Source organism: Epinephelus lanceolatus, chromosome 16, assembly GCF_041903045.1.
Source record: "Epinephelus lanceolatus isolate andai-2023 chromosome 16, ASM4190304v1, whole genome shotgun sequence".
In the NCBI taxonomy this organism is placed as follows: domain Eukaryota; kingdom Metazoa; phylum Chordata; class Actinopteri; order Perciformes; family Serranidae; genus Epinephelus; species Epinephelus lanceolatus.
In genome coordinates this window covers 9,444,312-9,460,314 of record NC_135749.1, presented here as the reverse complement: position 1 = coordinate 9,460,314, position 16,003 = coordinate 9,444,312, and the positions used below count along the sequence as shown (strand labels likewise).

The window sequence follows — 16,003 nt, the reverse complement described above, 5'->3', positions numbered from 1 at the left end:
AATAAACAGAGGCAGCTGCCTCCAGCAAATGAGTGGCAGTGACAGGACAAAAGAGATGTAAATACATCAAAAAATTTGGTGTTTTGGAGGATGATAACATAAACTTTAAGCGTCCATACACAGTCACGCTCTACTTCCTGTCTCATTCTGCCTGAAAAATTAGTCCCTCATTTAATTTCCATTCCTTACTTTCAGACCAGGCTTTCAGACTCCAAGTTAGGGTTTGCACCAAGATAAACAGATCCCAGTGGACCAGCAAAAAATGACAAGTGACTGTTCTTGTACTCGAGTGAAATATCAGGTTCCTGCCTGGGCTCCACATAAAATAACATTTTGATGTGCAATTAAGAAAAGATAGAAGAGCGTATTGGGTTCCCTGTGATGAGGTGGAGGAAAATTAAAACACCGGAGGGAAATTTCTCTTGAGAGGTGAATGCAGGCCCTTATCTTGTTGGCTGAGGAGGGATGTTTATGTGCTTCATTTCAGAGGATATTAGAGGTAAAGTAAGGTCTAAATAATGGAAACATGAGCACAGTTTTTACCTAAATGGAAAACTGAATACTACTTGCTGCTGTTTCCAAACACACAGTGCAGTATTTCTGTTGTTTGGACCCAACAACAGGACTCAGTCAAAGACTTCCAAAAAGGTCAACAACATTTTATGTTACGAGTTGGTGAACTGAGGGTTTGAGGCACTGAACCAGAGTTTACAGTGGAGCAGTGCAGGCTAAGTGAACTGGGAGGTCAGCTGGAAACAGACTGGTGAGTTGCTGGACAAAGCAGGTGGAGATCACAGGAAGACAATGGACCTGAGGCTCAGACACAGAGCTACTCAAACTATAGGAAAATGGAATGATTATGTTGACTTACACTTGAGACTGGCCGTGTGCATGTGCGGTGTCATCAACAGCTCCTCCCACAAGTCATCAACAGCCCTCCCGTGGTGGAAGGCCACCTTGTTCTTTTTAAACTAAAAAGGTTCCGCCAATATGTCTACCCTACGAGGTGTAAAATTGGGCACCTCGGATCAACTCGCCAATCTGGCTCTGTGTGTCTAAACACTCGCAGCTTGCCGGCAAAACTGCCCAACATTCACCGAAAATCTGGCAGTGTAAAAGGGACTATTGACTAAACGTCAAAATATGATGTGCTAGATAGCTTCCTGCATCGATTTTGGACGTTCATGGACAGTGTGTCAATTGACACTTGTTACATACATTGAGTTTTTTCAAAATAAACTTTGTTGTTAGATTTATTTCCTTAGGATAAGGCAACAAAAGTCCCTGATTAGATGTAGAAAAAACATCATGGTTTGGCTTCAAAGAAGTACGAAAGTAATGTCACGTCACATGACTGTACTACATGTGAAATACATCATTACTGTAGCATTCTACATTCTACATATTCTAGCTCTATTGACTTGTTTTCACATGTGACACAAACAGTGGGCTCCTGAGTGAAAGTCCAGAGTCTGTCTGACCCATCCACCTCCCCTGCTGTCCATCCTTTTTGGACTTTCTCACTTTTTAAAGTACAAGTTACTGGCTGCGTCAGAAATAGCTGTCGCCTAGTGTGAATCATACTGTCATGAAGAGTGTCTTGGTGAGTTGGTGTCTGACACCAACATCCACTGAAAAAGCGGCAGTATTTGATGAGCTCAGCTGTTGCCGGCGGTGTCAGAAATAGCCGCCACCTGATGCATAAAATATGCTGTGAAAGGTGCCTGTCTGTGTCGGTATCTGATGTAGAGATCACCAATAAAGTGGCAGTATTTGTTGAGTTGGGAGTGAGAATGAGCTGTTGATTGGCAGCAGGAGGGGAACTGAGTGCCAAGCCCAGACACACACACACACACACACACACACACACACACACACACAGAACAAACAGGGGACCAGCAGAAAATTAGGAAGGTTCCTACCTTAGTGAAACGACCCAGGAGTATTTCAGTGGCCGCCATGAGCTGCTTGAATTCTCTAGAAGCTAAGGACAGGTGCTTCTGTGCTTTCTTTCTTATCTTGTTTAGCAAAGGATACACTAGACCAAAGGAGATAATGCTGTCCCACAATTCCTTGCTGCTGCAACATTTGAAGTGACACACCATTCGACTCTTCTTTGGGGAATCTACTACTTTGTCACATTAAACATCCACAGCCTGTATCAACCATAAGAACTTCAAAGCACGGTTATGTCAGTATTAAAGGTTTTTCTGAGTTGTGTGGTGTTTTGGATGTAATTATATGCATAGGCTTATAATCATACTCATTTTAATGAGGCAAAAGCGTCTTCTGAGGATAATTGCAATGCATCAGCAGGCACTTGGTAATCAGCTTCATCAGTGTCTGATTTAGAAATTTCTGTTTGTGATCTGTATCATGATTATCTTAACTATTACTTAATATTAAGAAGTCTGAAAATAATAAGCCAACATCGCCTCACACAGGACTCAAACCCCAGTCTCCTTTGTGAAAGTCCTGTGCTTGACCCAATCATCCACCACATTTAACCCCATGAACTGTGTTCTTTATACCATGGCACCTTATTTTCTGGTACTAAACCTACCACTTTAATCTCAGAGAACATCTGAAATTTCGTAGTACTAGCCTTGACCATGACCTCTTTGCCGTAACCCTAACTATCTCCGAACTCCAAACTCGACACATCAACGTGACGAAGTGATGGGTGAAATTGCAAAATAGCTGCAGTGCGACTATTTTCAGTCAGGCACAAATAGACCCTCAGATGAGAAAAACTAAAACTGAAAAACATGTCAGATAGTGAAAATATTTACTTTTTAATTTATTATTTTATTTCTATTCCATTGTATTCATCTTCTTCTTCTTCAGTGGTAAGCAACCAGAGCTTTATGTACATTTCTGCCACCTAACCATGCATGCATTGCTTGCAGCAAATATATAACTGCAATGCACTGCGGCTGAAATACACTTGTTGACCTGCTCCCTCAACACTCTGAGCGTTGATTTCACCGAGTTCACTTCAGTTCAGCGGGGATTCCAGTCAACATGGGCATGTTGAGGAAACGCAGCCCAGGAATGAGGAAGAGGCACTGCTAAACATGAAAGCATCATGTCTGTGAAGGTCACCATTTCCAACACCTGCAGACTGAATATTTTTTCAAATGACATTGAACACAATTCCATGACAGAGCATTCTCGGAACCCATCGGCTGTATTCGGCGTCTGACTTCTGGCAGACGGCGATACAGCCTCTGGGGGCAGACCCCCGATTTTTTGGCATTCCGGTTTGATTTGGGCGGAGGAGATGAATTTCCGTTTCTGACTTCCGTTTATATATAAGTAAATATGCTGAACCATTGCGATGGATTCAGAGTTTGCAGTGACGCCAATTATGTTCCGCCTTGTTAGTTCACAGCACGGACTGTTTAACCTGGCAACAACTGCAGCCGGCTCAAACGTGATTGGTCAATATCACGCAGACTACAAACAGCCTACAACCGGAAACCAGAGTTCTTCCGCTCTTCTTCCAGAGGCAAGATCTCCGGGGTTTGCTTACAGACTCTACATTCACTGAACGTAGAGTCTGTATATAGAGACTAATGACAGAGTGACTTTTAGAGCACATTCATTCTCATTCCATTCATTCTGAATCAGTGTGTTTGTGACAGCCTACAGGAAAACATTGTTTTGAATTCAATACCAGGTTAAGGACAAAGACACGCTTTGTAAATATGCTCTGTTTTGTCCATCTTGATGGACATTTCAATTGAGAGGCAGGCTGTTATATAAACTGCATGCAGGGGCTCAAATATTTCTCTCAAACTATTTCCTTACATAACAATTTTCCTGTGTTAACACACTGTTCTGAGTGAGATGAGAAGATCGATATACCTCTCTCACATTGGTCATGTCTGTTATTATGGAGCTACAGCCAGGAGACTGTTACCTTGGCTTTGTTATCTTTGTGACAAAGGTAACAGATTCTGCCTAGCAGTATTAATTAATATGCCCATAGACTGAGGAACATGTGCTGTATTAATTAACTGATCTATATTAACGCTGCAAACTATAAATATCCAAGGTCAGTTTCATTTAAATTCACTCATTAGCAGATGTGTGTGACATGAGATGCTGAATTTGAATTATATAACAAGCTTTTTAATGACACATTTTACTCCACCAGCTCTATGTTCTGCTATGATGTTGCCATGGGTTGAAAAACAATGCTAACTACTATAAAGATGTGCATCTGTTCTGTTTTTCAAAACTGAGGTATTGCTTACTGATTGTGGTGAAGAAAACAAACAGAATTGCTGTCCTCATCGTATGGCAAAAACACCTTAATGACCCAGAGCGAGAGACAAAACTGTTCAGCCTAGTCCACAGAAGAAAATGTTGGCATTGTAAGTTTCTGTAAACAACAGGTACGTTACATTTGTACATTTCATAGGTATCATATCAATATTTCTAAAGTGATATAGCGTATGAGCCGACTTTTTCTTTGGGTTGGTGGATGGCATGACATTTGCAAAGCCGCTGACACTGTTTGAGACCAACAAACAACAAAATGGTTGTTTGGAGTCATATCTGTGTTTTAAGCAGCTTTTTAGCCACCAAGCATGGCAGTTTTTAAGCAGCTCACTGTGTTTCCAGCAGGGATAATGGCATTAAAAGCAGCTGACACTACTGCATTGCCAGCCAGAATAGTGCCATCAAAACTTTTTAAAGACCAAACCTGAGGCCTGTACTATGAAGTAGAATTTGGAGTTAGCAAGGTAACTTCAGGGTTAATTCTGGGCTTTCAGTACTACGAAGCTGGTTCTCTTTTTGCCTTGTGCTTATGCTGAACAGCTAACCTGCCCCGGAGCAGGTTAACTTCAGAGTATCTGATCACAGGCTGTCAATACTTTCCTACATTTCATGCCTGTCTTCTAACTCACTGCCAGCCAGGCAGCATCTCTTATGGTAGTTAATTTTTTTATAGGCAGTATCATATAATGTTGACTGGTTGGAAACAGCAATAATTAACATCACATACACACATACTCCTTTGCTGTTGGTTGAGGCTGTGAATTTGCTTTGCCACTGAAAACGAATGTTTTATTTGCCCCTTTGCTCACATTGAATAGAAGTGAAGGGGAGGCGAATATTGGCCGATGTTAGTTTTGCTCTTATGTGACCATACCCTAATGCAGTAAGAGCAGCAATGCCACTACAGCAAATGCCATTGGACATTTAAGCAGAAAACTAAAAACTATAGTTAAAAACCTGACAAAGAAAAGAGAACTTAACTATTAGCTTTTTAAAATAATTATTGAGGTCACAGGTCTCGTGCGTAAATGTGCAAAGCATCTCTCTTCGTGGGGAATCGTACAGCAGCTCTGCAGCTCTTCTCTGCTCTCTGCTATGTTCAAGTTTTTGAGAATGTATTTAATATTTTCCTTTCACCCTCCTGCAATCCATCTGCGGGTTCCTGTGTGTTTGGCAGAGTGTACGCCTTTCTGAATAATGTGCCCTTCAAATAGCATGACAATACTGTGCCGTTGACCTTAGACCAGGTTTTGTTGGTCAGTGACACATTCACTTTCCGCTTCCTTAAAACACCAATGTGCCTGACCACAACTCATTTAAAGACCTACACACCTACGGGTGCACATATGGACACAAGGGTACTTACACAACGTGGGTACCCGCTGTGCTGGGTGTAAGGTAGGGTTTTTTTGTTTCACTACCCATCCCTGGGGGAAAAGCTATCACATCACCTTAATGCTTTACTCATTTACTGTCTGAAGCTGAGTATTTTTCAATCAGCAGAAAGAAAGAAAATATACCATAAGCCAATGCATACCTCCTTTATTTCATTTTCTGTATGTCATGCCATTACAACACAACCATGATAGTCAGAGCTAACATTTTTATCCTCCACTGTGTTAGTCTATCACACCCTGTCGTGCACGGAAAACTGTGATATGGTACAGTGTAATTTAGTTGAACAGCTCTTTACATCAGCATGGTTGATTCAGTGTTTTTCTAAGTTGCAAAATAAACCTAAATCGGCAAATCCACTAAATAGTGAGTATCCTAAACTAAGAGAGGCTTATGCGTTTAGAACAAAGACCAGAGGTGGAGACAGAAGATGTAAATAAAAAAATAAAATGGTGAGAGAAGTATTCAGGCACTTAGAAATACTCTCAGGTCCTTGGCTACACTGTGCTTCATTACATTGTACATGCACTTTATAGTCTATCCTGATCCTGTCATGAGGAGTATGAGGTCGCCTCTACAAGACAAGGCTAAGGGATTCAGCACATTCAAGAACAACTAATTAAAGGGATTTCAAGTATTTTCACACAACATCAACGTTCCTATTTACATGTGATCTAGTGTACCTACGTATTCTCGTTGCATATCCCCTAAGACGTCATTTTAACAACCATAATTGTACAAATTCTATGACAAACAATTGAAACATGAACTGAGAGGAAATTTCACAATATATCAGCAACACCCAGTATCCAACATTTCATTGTGCAGGAGTTCTTTAGGTCATTATTTAAAGTAGTCAGTATGTATGAAATGAGCTTTTTTTTCCAGTGAAAATCTAATTTCCTGTACCTTCACATATCAATCTTGTCTTTCAAGTGGCTTTCATTGGATTTCTCTGGTCGTATGTTCCAGCTGCTGTGATGGAAGGCAGGCCATATGAGAAAATGACAGCGTCAATTTTCTCTTCACCCGCTGCCGGGAACATTAGTGTACACAGTGTTATTAAAGGGGAATGATGCATGCACTGGCAGCTCGGATTGAATAGGGATGTTTGTGTTGATTTGTCATGACTGAGATGATCATATAGTCTGCAGTCTCCGACTTAAATAAATCTGTCCTTGAAAGTGAAATCAAGTGAAGGCAAATGGTTACAGTAAACGGTAAACTGCATTAATTCTGAAGGACCAGAGTAACCACACAACACCAACGAGAAGAAGTCCACCGAAACTGACATTTAGTTTTGTGCTTACTTCTGATCAGTACAGATACACAAAGACCGACTCTGACGGACAACAGCTGACTAAAGACAACAGGAACAAACATAGACTTCACAAACTGAAGGAAGAAATGTACAGTACAACACAGCAACAGTCTGTCCACAGATGTTAAACCATTCCCAAATACCTTGGATTCCAAAACATCAAATAAGACACTCTCAGTTTATGAGCTTTTTCAAGGGCGTTTGGACACATTTCTTGGTCTTCATCTGCAGAGTTTGCTCAGTTGTCACAGAGAGAGTTACGATTTTCAGAAACTTCAGCTACCTGATAATTAGGAAGGATACATGGGGGCAATTCCTCCAAACAATCTCAAACAATGGGCCATTGTAGAAACAGAGACTTACAATCCAGGTCATGCATTTTGGGCTAAATCCATATGTTCAAGAGTGAGGAACAGATACCGTTACTGGACTCTATTGAATGCCTTCTCTGCATCCAATGAGACTGCTGCCATAGGACAATTCTTGCTCAGAGAAAACGATGTAATATTGAGTAGGCGTCTGACATTGTCTGCAAAGCTTCTCGAATTAATATAACCCACTTTATCAAGATTATACTTGTTATAATTTCATCAGTTTGATCAGTCTACACATGCTATCTACTGCACGTCTGGCCTTTCTAGAAGAGGGATCCCTCCTCAGTTGCTCTTCCTGAGGTTTCTACCATTTTTTCCCCATTAAATTTTTTCTGGGGGGAGTTTTTCCTTATCCGCTGTGAGGGTCCAAGGACAAAGAGATGTCGTATGCTGTAAAGCCCTGTGAGGCTAATCGTGATTTGTGATTTATAAATAAAATTGAAATTGATTAGCCAAGACCTTTGAAAAGATCTTTAGGTCTTATCCGAGATGGGATATGGGTCTATGACTTTTACAGTCAGAAGCCAGTTTACCCTTTTTGAGAATATGATAAATTAGAGCCTCATTCACAGTGGGTAGTAAGGTTCCCTTCTCCTTTGCTTTCTTGGACATACTTAGTAACACTCAGTGATTTCGTTGATGTAGGTCTTTTTAAAACTTGTCTATAAGGTGCCATGCCGTTGTTGGGACGGCTCATAATTCCAAAGCCTCAATAGGTTGAAAAATGCCCCATTGTAGCAAACAGCCATTTGTCTGACACTGCAAGATTTCTGGTGTTGGATGTGAATATGAAGTGGTCCCCATTGATTTAGCAATGTCCATCCTGGTATTATGTTCGGATTCTTACAATCCATGAAGTATCACCATCTGCTGATTGACGTTCTGGTTCAAGTTAGGTCCCGTGATGACAGCTAAGCCAACTCCATGTCAACTGAGCACCATTCATCTGCAGATGATGACTAGAGATCAAAATCCTCGGAAAAAGCTAGTAATTGGACCGTGAGTTAAGATTATTTTATGGAAACTATCTCTCCCAAGGTCAAGAATGAAACTGTCTCTCTCATTGTAAATTCAATTTTGGGACCAATTTATAAAATGTTGTTGAATACCTATTGTTTCACATCACTTAACATTCAGGGTCCTTATCAGTGACAGTCCTTTACGAAGCACTGTAGTTCTTACCATAGTTGTCAAAACCAATGGATATATTGGAAACCATTTTCTTTCAGCTAACTGTACCAAGTTTGTCAATGTTTTAAGGCATAAATATACTAGAAATAAAATTTAAATGCACATGCCCATACAAGCAGAATGGCACATTTATGTTGAATAGCTTGTATGTGATGGACAGGTTTCTGTAGAGAGCAAAGGATACACTGTTTTCCAACATCTCAAAAAAACAAAGCTGCAATGGCCAAGAAGGCTCAGTCTGGAAGAACCTCTGGAATGGGGCATGCCTTGTTGGCCCGCTACAACACATCTGGACTCAAACTGCAGACTCAAGAGGAGACCTATGCTGAACTGGGACATCGCTGTTGTCCCCTATTTTTTTGTCATGTCTGTCATGGAGCAGGAAGGGAGAAGGGAGAAGGGGGAATCTAAAACGCTGTACCGACAGTAAACTGATTAATTGCTACACATAGCACCATAAACTACAGTCATATGACTTGTACCGTTCTGGTTCCAACACAAGGACACATTTTCAAATTCAAGATTTCTGCATTGTATGAGCGTATTTTGTGGAATTTAAGTACTTCAAAATAAGATTCAACACAGGCATAGATTTAAAACATGCAACCCTGTACCAACTCTTTTGTAAGATTAGGTCTGTTTTAGGTCTATATCTTAAATAATCACATATTCTTCACTTTATAAATGTAGCGTTAATTTTGATAACATTTAAGAGATTAGTAAAAAAGTATGTCATTGCAAGGCAGATAAATGAATCTAGTACAAATAAACATTTATCTTGATATGCTGCAAAACTGATTTTTACATATAACCACTGAAACATTTCTGGCTTGCAAATGTCCAATTTTACTTGATTGTTAATTGATGTTTTGCATGCCAGGACAACCTTCAAAAAGTTTAAGGGTTAATTGTTATTGAACTGATAATGATAATGGCTTCAATGAATGTGTGGAATCCATAAACACCCACCTCCGCTTGCCTTTTTCAGTGTTATTGTTACTTCCCTCATCCTCTGAGCCTGATCAGGGAACGTAACAATAGTGACAGAGTTGTTAAAAGTGATGACTCTGTCTGGCAGGTTGTTGTTGTCACCATTGCTGTTTCCTTAATACACCAATAAGAAACCTAGTTATAATAGTGTATTATTATCTTACGATGACATGTTATTCTTGTTTATACTACATACCAAATGATGAAATTTCAACAGGAATCTTGTTTGTTATGACAATATATCACTTTTTCAAGAAGCTTTCTGGTTATTACCAACACATTCTCACTCTGACTTCATCACATATCGATGTTTGGTCATGGACTTCCACGTCTAGAAAGTACGTGCAAGGTACCCTGGGTGCGTTGGTTGTTGACGTTCTGGGATGCTGTGACAAGTTCTGCTTATTCCATGCATTGTCTTCTTTCAAAATAAACTTACATTTTCACAGTAAAATTAAACTTTACATACAGTCTCTTTCAAAATAAATGCACGGTACAACACCCCGAATTGACTTTTTCTTTTTTCTTTCAACAACAACCACGCGTGGTTAGGTTTACGAAAAAGAACAGGATTTGGTTTTAGAATCTTACGGGACACAAACACCACTCTCTCGGGTGAAAGTCGGTCACCACCCCTCCACCTGCCCTAGTCGGGCTTTTGCTGCCTTAACTTTTATCCCTGTCCCGCCGCGTTTCCCACTGACGCAGCCGGGCGCCATTAAACTATAACAGCAACCGGCAGCGTATCATGCCGATGTTAAAGGACACCTTTTTTCGTTGGTTTCTATCACTGTGTGTCACTGCCCAAGCGCCACATTTGGATGACTTCGGAGTGAGGCCCTCAAAATACACTTCTGTTTGCACAGGAAATTAACCATTTACATAGTCTGTTTCAAAATAAAAGCACAGTATGACTTCACGAATTGACGTTTGTTTTTGTTTTTTTTTTCCTTTAACAACTAACGGATGTGGGTGGGTTTTGGAAAAAACAACAGGTTTTGGCCTTAGAATCTTACAGAACACAAACACTGCTCTCCCTGGTGAAAGTCGGTGTTTCCCCGCCCTGCTTGCCCCACTGCGTATCTCCCCCTGCCACCATTTAACTATACCGGCGACCAACCACATATCATGTCGACGTTTAAGGAAGGCTTTTTTGGCGGTGTCTGATGCCTGAAGTCATTGCCCAAGCATCGGATTTGAATGACTTCGAAATGACACCAGGTTGTTATTACACATAAGAGTGTAGATACGGTTTCATATTATCGTTACCATAGTATCAGCAATGACCATTTAAACTCAATTTTATTTGTCTTTACTACAAAAAGCTTTGTCTTCTACTGCATTATCTTTGATTTGCGATCAGTTCTAGCATCCTTAAATGAGAATTGTCTTTAAATAAAACCGGATGCATTTTATGATTTACCCAAAAAATGCGAAAGGAGTTGGCGGTGGCTTTCATCAACCCTGAATCTGCACACAGCCCTAACAACCACCACCAAGAAAGCAGAACAGCTTGCATGTTGCCTGAGGGGCAAAAAGTGGTGTAAAAAAGTCTGTAATTCACTCACTATTGCTTGTAAAGCTTATTTGCTGTGAGTGCATAGTAAAAACTGGAGGTGACTCAGACGAGCATATTAACATTCTGATCAACTCAGAGCTCCATCTGGGTTTTGGTTGGGCAGAAACAATGTGGTTTGGTAGTACTGTTTTTTAACCTTATGACCAGGATGTCATGGTTTGTCATGTAACAGTACGCTATTTTAATATGTGGTAATGAACTGGTGTAGGCTAGTGTCTTCTTTTTAAGGATCCGATTGTGTCATTTCTCATAACATAGTACAGACGTTGTTTTAATGAGTGAAGTCTGTATATTCTGTTATCACAAAAAAGCTCTCTTGTTTCAATTAAATACTGAAATCGTGTACGGATAACAGTTCATTGATATGTCAAGATAAAGTGACAAATGTTTTTGTTAAAACTGAATAATTTGGTAAGTAGTAATAACAAGAAACTAAGCCATTTTGTCAGTATAATGAGTGCAGATTTCTTTGTGATGATGGCAGCAATAGGCTGATATAATTTTGGAACAAAACCTCACCATCAGTAAGTTCTCCTCACAAACCCTCTGCTAATGCCATGAACTCTTATTCTCAAGCCTAAGCACAAACCATAATTGGGATTAGCATTATGATTAACAAACTTCTGTATTCAGAAACATAATCCACAATGCTGTTATTAAAAAAAATTGCATGGACTATTTGCACCCTATTTTACATTATCCTGTTTATGGAAACTTGCTACAACTGAAAGATAAGTATTGTTTCTTTAAATTTTGGGACAGTAAGTTCTTTAAATGGAAACTTTGTATTGGCACTTTCTTTGTAATGAACATTCATAGTCCAACAAAGAGAAGCTGTAGACTTGTAAGAACTCAAATCAGCAGCGCTCCAACTGTAAGAATTAATTCACAATGCCAGAGAGAACATTGCATCGAGGAGGTGTGGCTATCTGAAATCAATTCACACCCTCTGACCAATCAGGGATGAATGGATGCCCATACCTGCCTGAAATGTAAGGAATGACAAAAATACAAGGTAAAGCAAAATTATAAGACAGTAAGTCATTATTCTAAGATACTAATCCATATGGGCTATTCAGTAAGAGCAGCTACACCCTGAAAAATACAGAGGAACACATATAGTAAATAAATAAATAAAGGGTTGCACAAAATACCTTAAGATTTTTCCTTAAGTATGACACCTAAGGCTTAATTTCTCCTTGGCTTAGGGACTTAGGGATCTAAATATGTTGCACAGAATCCCTTAAAAGGTTCCCTTAGTTAAGGAAAAATATTAACTTTACATTTGTACAGAGTCAGTGATCTCTTTTAAGTCTCTTCTTAAAACATACGTTTATAAGCGAGCCTTTTGTGATTTTACTTGAGTTTTAGGTACATTTAGACTGTCTTTTATTTCCTCAGTTTTTATATACTAAAGTGTTTTTATCAGTTCTTCTAAAAGTTGTTTTTTCATGCCTTGTCTGTTTTAATTATTGATACGTAAAGCACTTTGTAACTCTGTTTTTAAAAGCACTTTATAAATAAAGATCATTATCATTAATTTTATTTACTGCATTGAAAGAGGTTTTACATCGTCTTTCACGCAGTGGTTTAACTATGGGTACATTCGAGTCATTTCGAGCGCCGGAGTGCACTCTGGTACAAACTGGACCATTTGTAAATTTGGAGCACGGTTGGAATTAACGTTCAGTTATCCAGAGCACCGCACTCTCGGAGTGGCATAGCACACTCTGGACACATTGAGCAGCAGAGCGCCGAGCAGAGTGACCGTGTGATTAACTTAACTGTTCGTTAATTCACGTAGAAATAGGACGCTCTGTATCTTCGAACAACAGCGCTCTCATTTTAGTGAAGAGCATCAGATTGGAGATAAGGAGAAAACCTTTAATACTTAAGTGAACATTTTAAGGAAATCTTTAAGACTTCAGGGTGTTTTGTGCAACTGAATTTAGCTTAAATTAACCATAACTCAGACTTTAAGGAAAATCTTAACTGAAGGTGTTTAGTGAAACCAGCGCCTGGCCATTTTGTTGATACTTGAGTACATAATGTGTTGTTTCAACCTCAATATCTGCCTCAGTAACAAGACAAATCAGAACCCTGCTTCTAAACTTTTAACTTGACTTATAATAGTGACGTAGCAGGAAATGCTAAAAAGCTCGGTCAAACTTTAACCTACTATCTCTTAATTTTGACTTCAAAAGTAAAGTTTTCAAAATGATTTAATAGATGATACTTCTGAGTTGTGATCTTATAACTCGTCTGACTTAGTAACTCAACATTTTCACCCAAGTCCAAATTTTAAGTTCATATTTCATAATTTTGAGTGAGTATTTTTAATGCTAATCATTCCAGACCTTTCATTCATGTCTTTTCTTGGTAGAAATGGGCTTCCATACAATCCAGTATTCTCTGTAGCTGCGACATGGTTCACTCAGTGTTTCAGTGGCTGCCTACTACCTCTATTATATTTGCCTTCATTTTGATTTGTCTATACAAAACAGGCTACCACAGCTCAAGGCAATCAGGGAAATGAGACTATCTCACATCTGCATACCCCATGTCCAAGGTTTTAATGGTCTAAAATATTACACAACATGCAGATCAAATAATTTCAATGAGCCGGCCTTGGCTTCAGAAATGCTAACATTTCTGTGCAGAACTATTTTAATTTGTATTTAATTTTAAGGGGTATAAAAGATGCAGTTGGTTTAGCAGGTGTTTGCAAAACTCAATGAGTATTTTAAGGTGGGCTTTTAGATACCAAAATGAAGGCTCTGGCAAATGAAGTTTAGGGTGTCAGGTCTTACAAATATATTTCTTTTTATCAGATATTCCAAATTTTCATCTACAAAAAGCCATTATCATATCAATATTTTAACCTGAGTTTCAAATTTTCAAAGCTCCGTATGCATTTTTTTTTGTTTTTGTAGAAAAGATAATGTTGGTGTTAGACTATTAGACTCTGTGGCCTCCCTTCACGTGTCATCTCATCTCGGATCAGTCATGAACAAACCCTGGTACGGACATACAACAGAATTCCCAAAATACAAAGATTTCTCAGCAGATCTGATGCTCACATCACCTAAAAGTTTCAAATAGTAAACACTATAAATGGGGGTCCTGTTACAATAAACATTTTGGTGTTCATTAGATTTGTGTGGGACACAGTCGCTTTGACACTGCTGTCAGACAACAGTGCTGATGTCATCGGCCTCGTCAGGTTTCTTGGGCTTACTGGGGAGAGACTTGAGATACTCCAGGTGGCGTCGGGCGTCCTCCTGGTTCTGACGGACATAATACACCACATATGAAATGACCATGGCGAACCAACCGAACATGGTCACCAGCATAGCGTAGTCTGTGGTCCTTTTGGCCAGGTTACAGAGGTCAGTGTCCACCGCCAAGAAAGGTCGGCCCTCCTGATCACGAAGCTCCGAGCTCCTGCAGAGGACCCGGGCGGCGGCCTCGTGGTTGTGGGCCATTCCACCGATGGCCTGCTGGAGGGCGCAGTCACAATGCCAGGGGTTATCGTCCACAATGACGCGGGCCTTGAGCCGAGCAAAGGCATCCTTGTGTACGCTAGTGATGCGGTTGTGGGAGAGGTCCAGCACCTGTAATGTCGCCTCTATGCCACTGAACGCACCTTCCCCTAAAGTTTCCACCGCGTTGTATGAAAGGTTGAGCTCCCTCAGAAGTCTGAGTCCGTGGAAGGCTTGATCGGGCACAGCGCCGATCTGGTTGTGGTCTAGCCTCAGCAGGACAGTGTCGACCGGGAGGCTGGGGGGGATCTCTTTGAGGCGGGACTGACTGCATGTAACGTTGAGACCGTGGAGGTGAGGGTCGCGGTGGCAGATGCAGCCCTTTGGACACATGCTGGCCGAGGGGAAGCACAGGGCCATGAGGACAAGGCTCTGAAGGAGCAGGCACATGGGGATGGAGCGCGACAGCCACAAGTCCAGCAAAGTCATACTGACCGGCTGTCAGCAGCATCCCGCCGGGGGCCACTACTCTGACACTGGTCCCTTACACACATCGCATTGTGGCGACTGGTCCTCACTGTCTGCCCACTGAAGATACTGGAGTGTGAACAGATGTTACCATGCTGCGATGAGGCCTGAAAGGAGATCAAACAGAAAGACAGGGTCAATAAATATGGTGACACCCTTCACCATTTCATCTTGTGTAGTATTTTATTACTTATGTTTGTCAGTATCACCATCACGGGCCCTTCAAATTTGAATGTGATTGTTGACAATGTGACAGGGGCCCATATTTTGAAGTAAGCATGTAAGTTTTTTGCCCCCGATCCTGAACCAAGTATCTGCTGATACCAAGTCCAATCCAAAAGATGAGTAGCTTCTTTGCAAGGTATAATATGTACATTATATTCTCTATTCACCAAGATCCTTCTGTGTATGCGAAATAGAAGTGTAACTGTATGACTTTTACGATTATGGGCTCCGCACTTATTTTCACAATTATTTTGCCACACTTTGGGACGAATTCATTGCTAAATGGCGATTTAAATTTTTAGCCAGCTGCAAGACACCATAAATGACATTCATGCTGCCCAGAGGATGATGATGATGATGATGATAATGACTCAGAAAGCAGTGGACATCTATCTAAACATCTACAAGACTGGCATTTTTTTTTTTAAAGCCAGATGAATTCTTTTGTGATCCTATCAGTTCTTAACAGGCAAACTAGGCAATTGCCTAGGGCCCTGAGCTGGAAGGGGGCCCCCAGAGACGGCTGACATTGGTCCATGACAATATGATGGAACTCCTATTATATAGACACTGCAACAATGACAACACGTTGGAATCCCCCCTAATGGGGCCCCCTACTAGCCGCTGC

General features: G+C 40.5%; 1 protein-coding gene across 2 annotated transcripts in view; it reads right to left on the bottom strand.

Annotated features, from left to right (window-relative positions):
* Positions 1 to 5,815: 5,815 nt before the first annotated feature.
* Positions 5,816 to 16,003, bottom strand: part of lrrc3b (leucine rich repeat containing 3B) — a 35,048-nt gene continuing 24,860 nt past the window's right edge. For both annotated transcript variants that reach the window (XM_033636741.2, XM_033636740.2), the window contains exon 2: positions 5,816 to 15,257. In XM_033636741.2, coding sequence (XP_033492632.1) covers positions 14,329 to 15,111 — 783 coding nt within the window. In that variant the 5' untranslated portion in view covers positions 15,112 to 15,257 and the 3' untranslated portion in view covers positions 5,816 to 14,328. The remainder of the gene's footprint in view (positions 15,258 to 16,003) is intronic.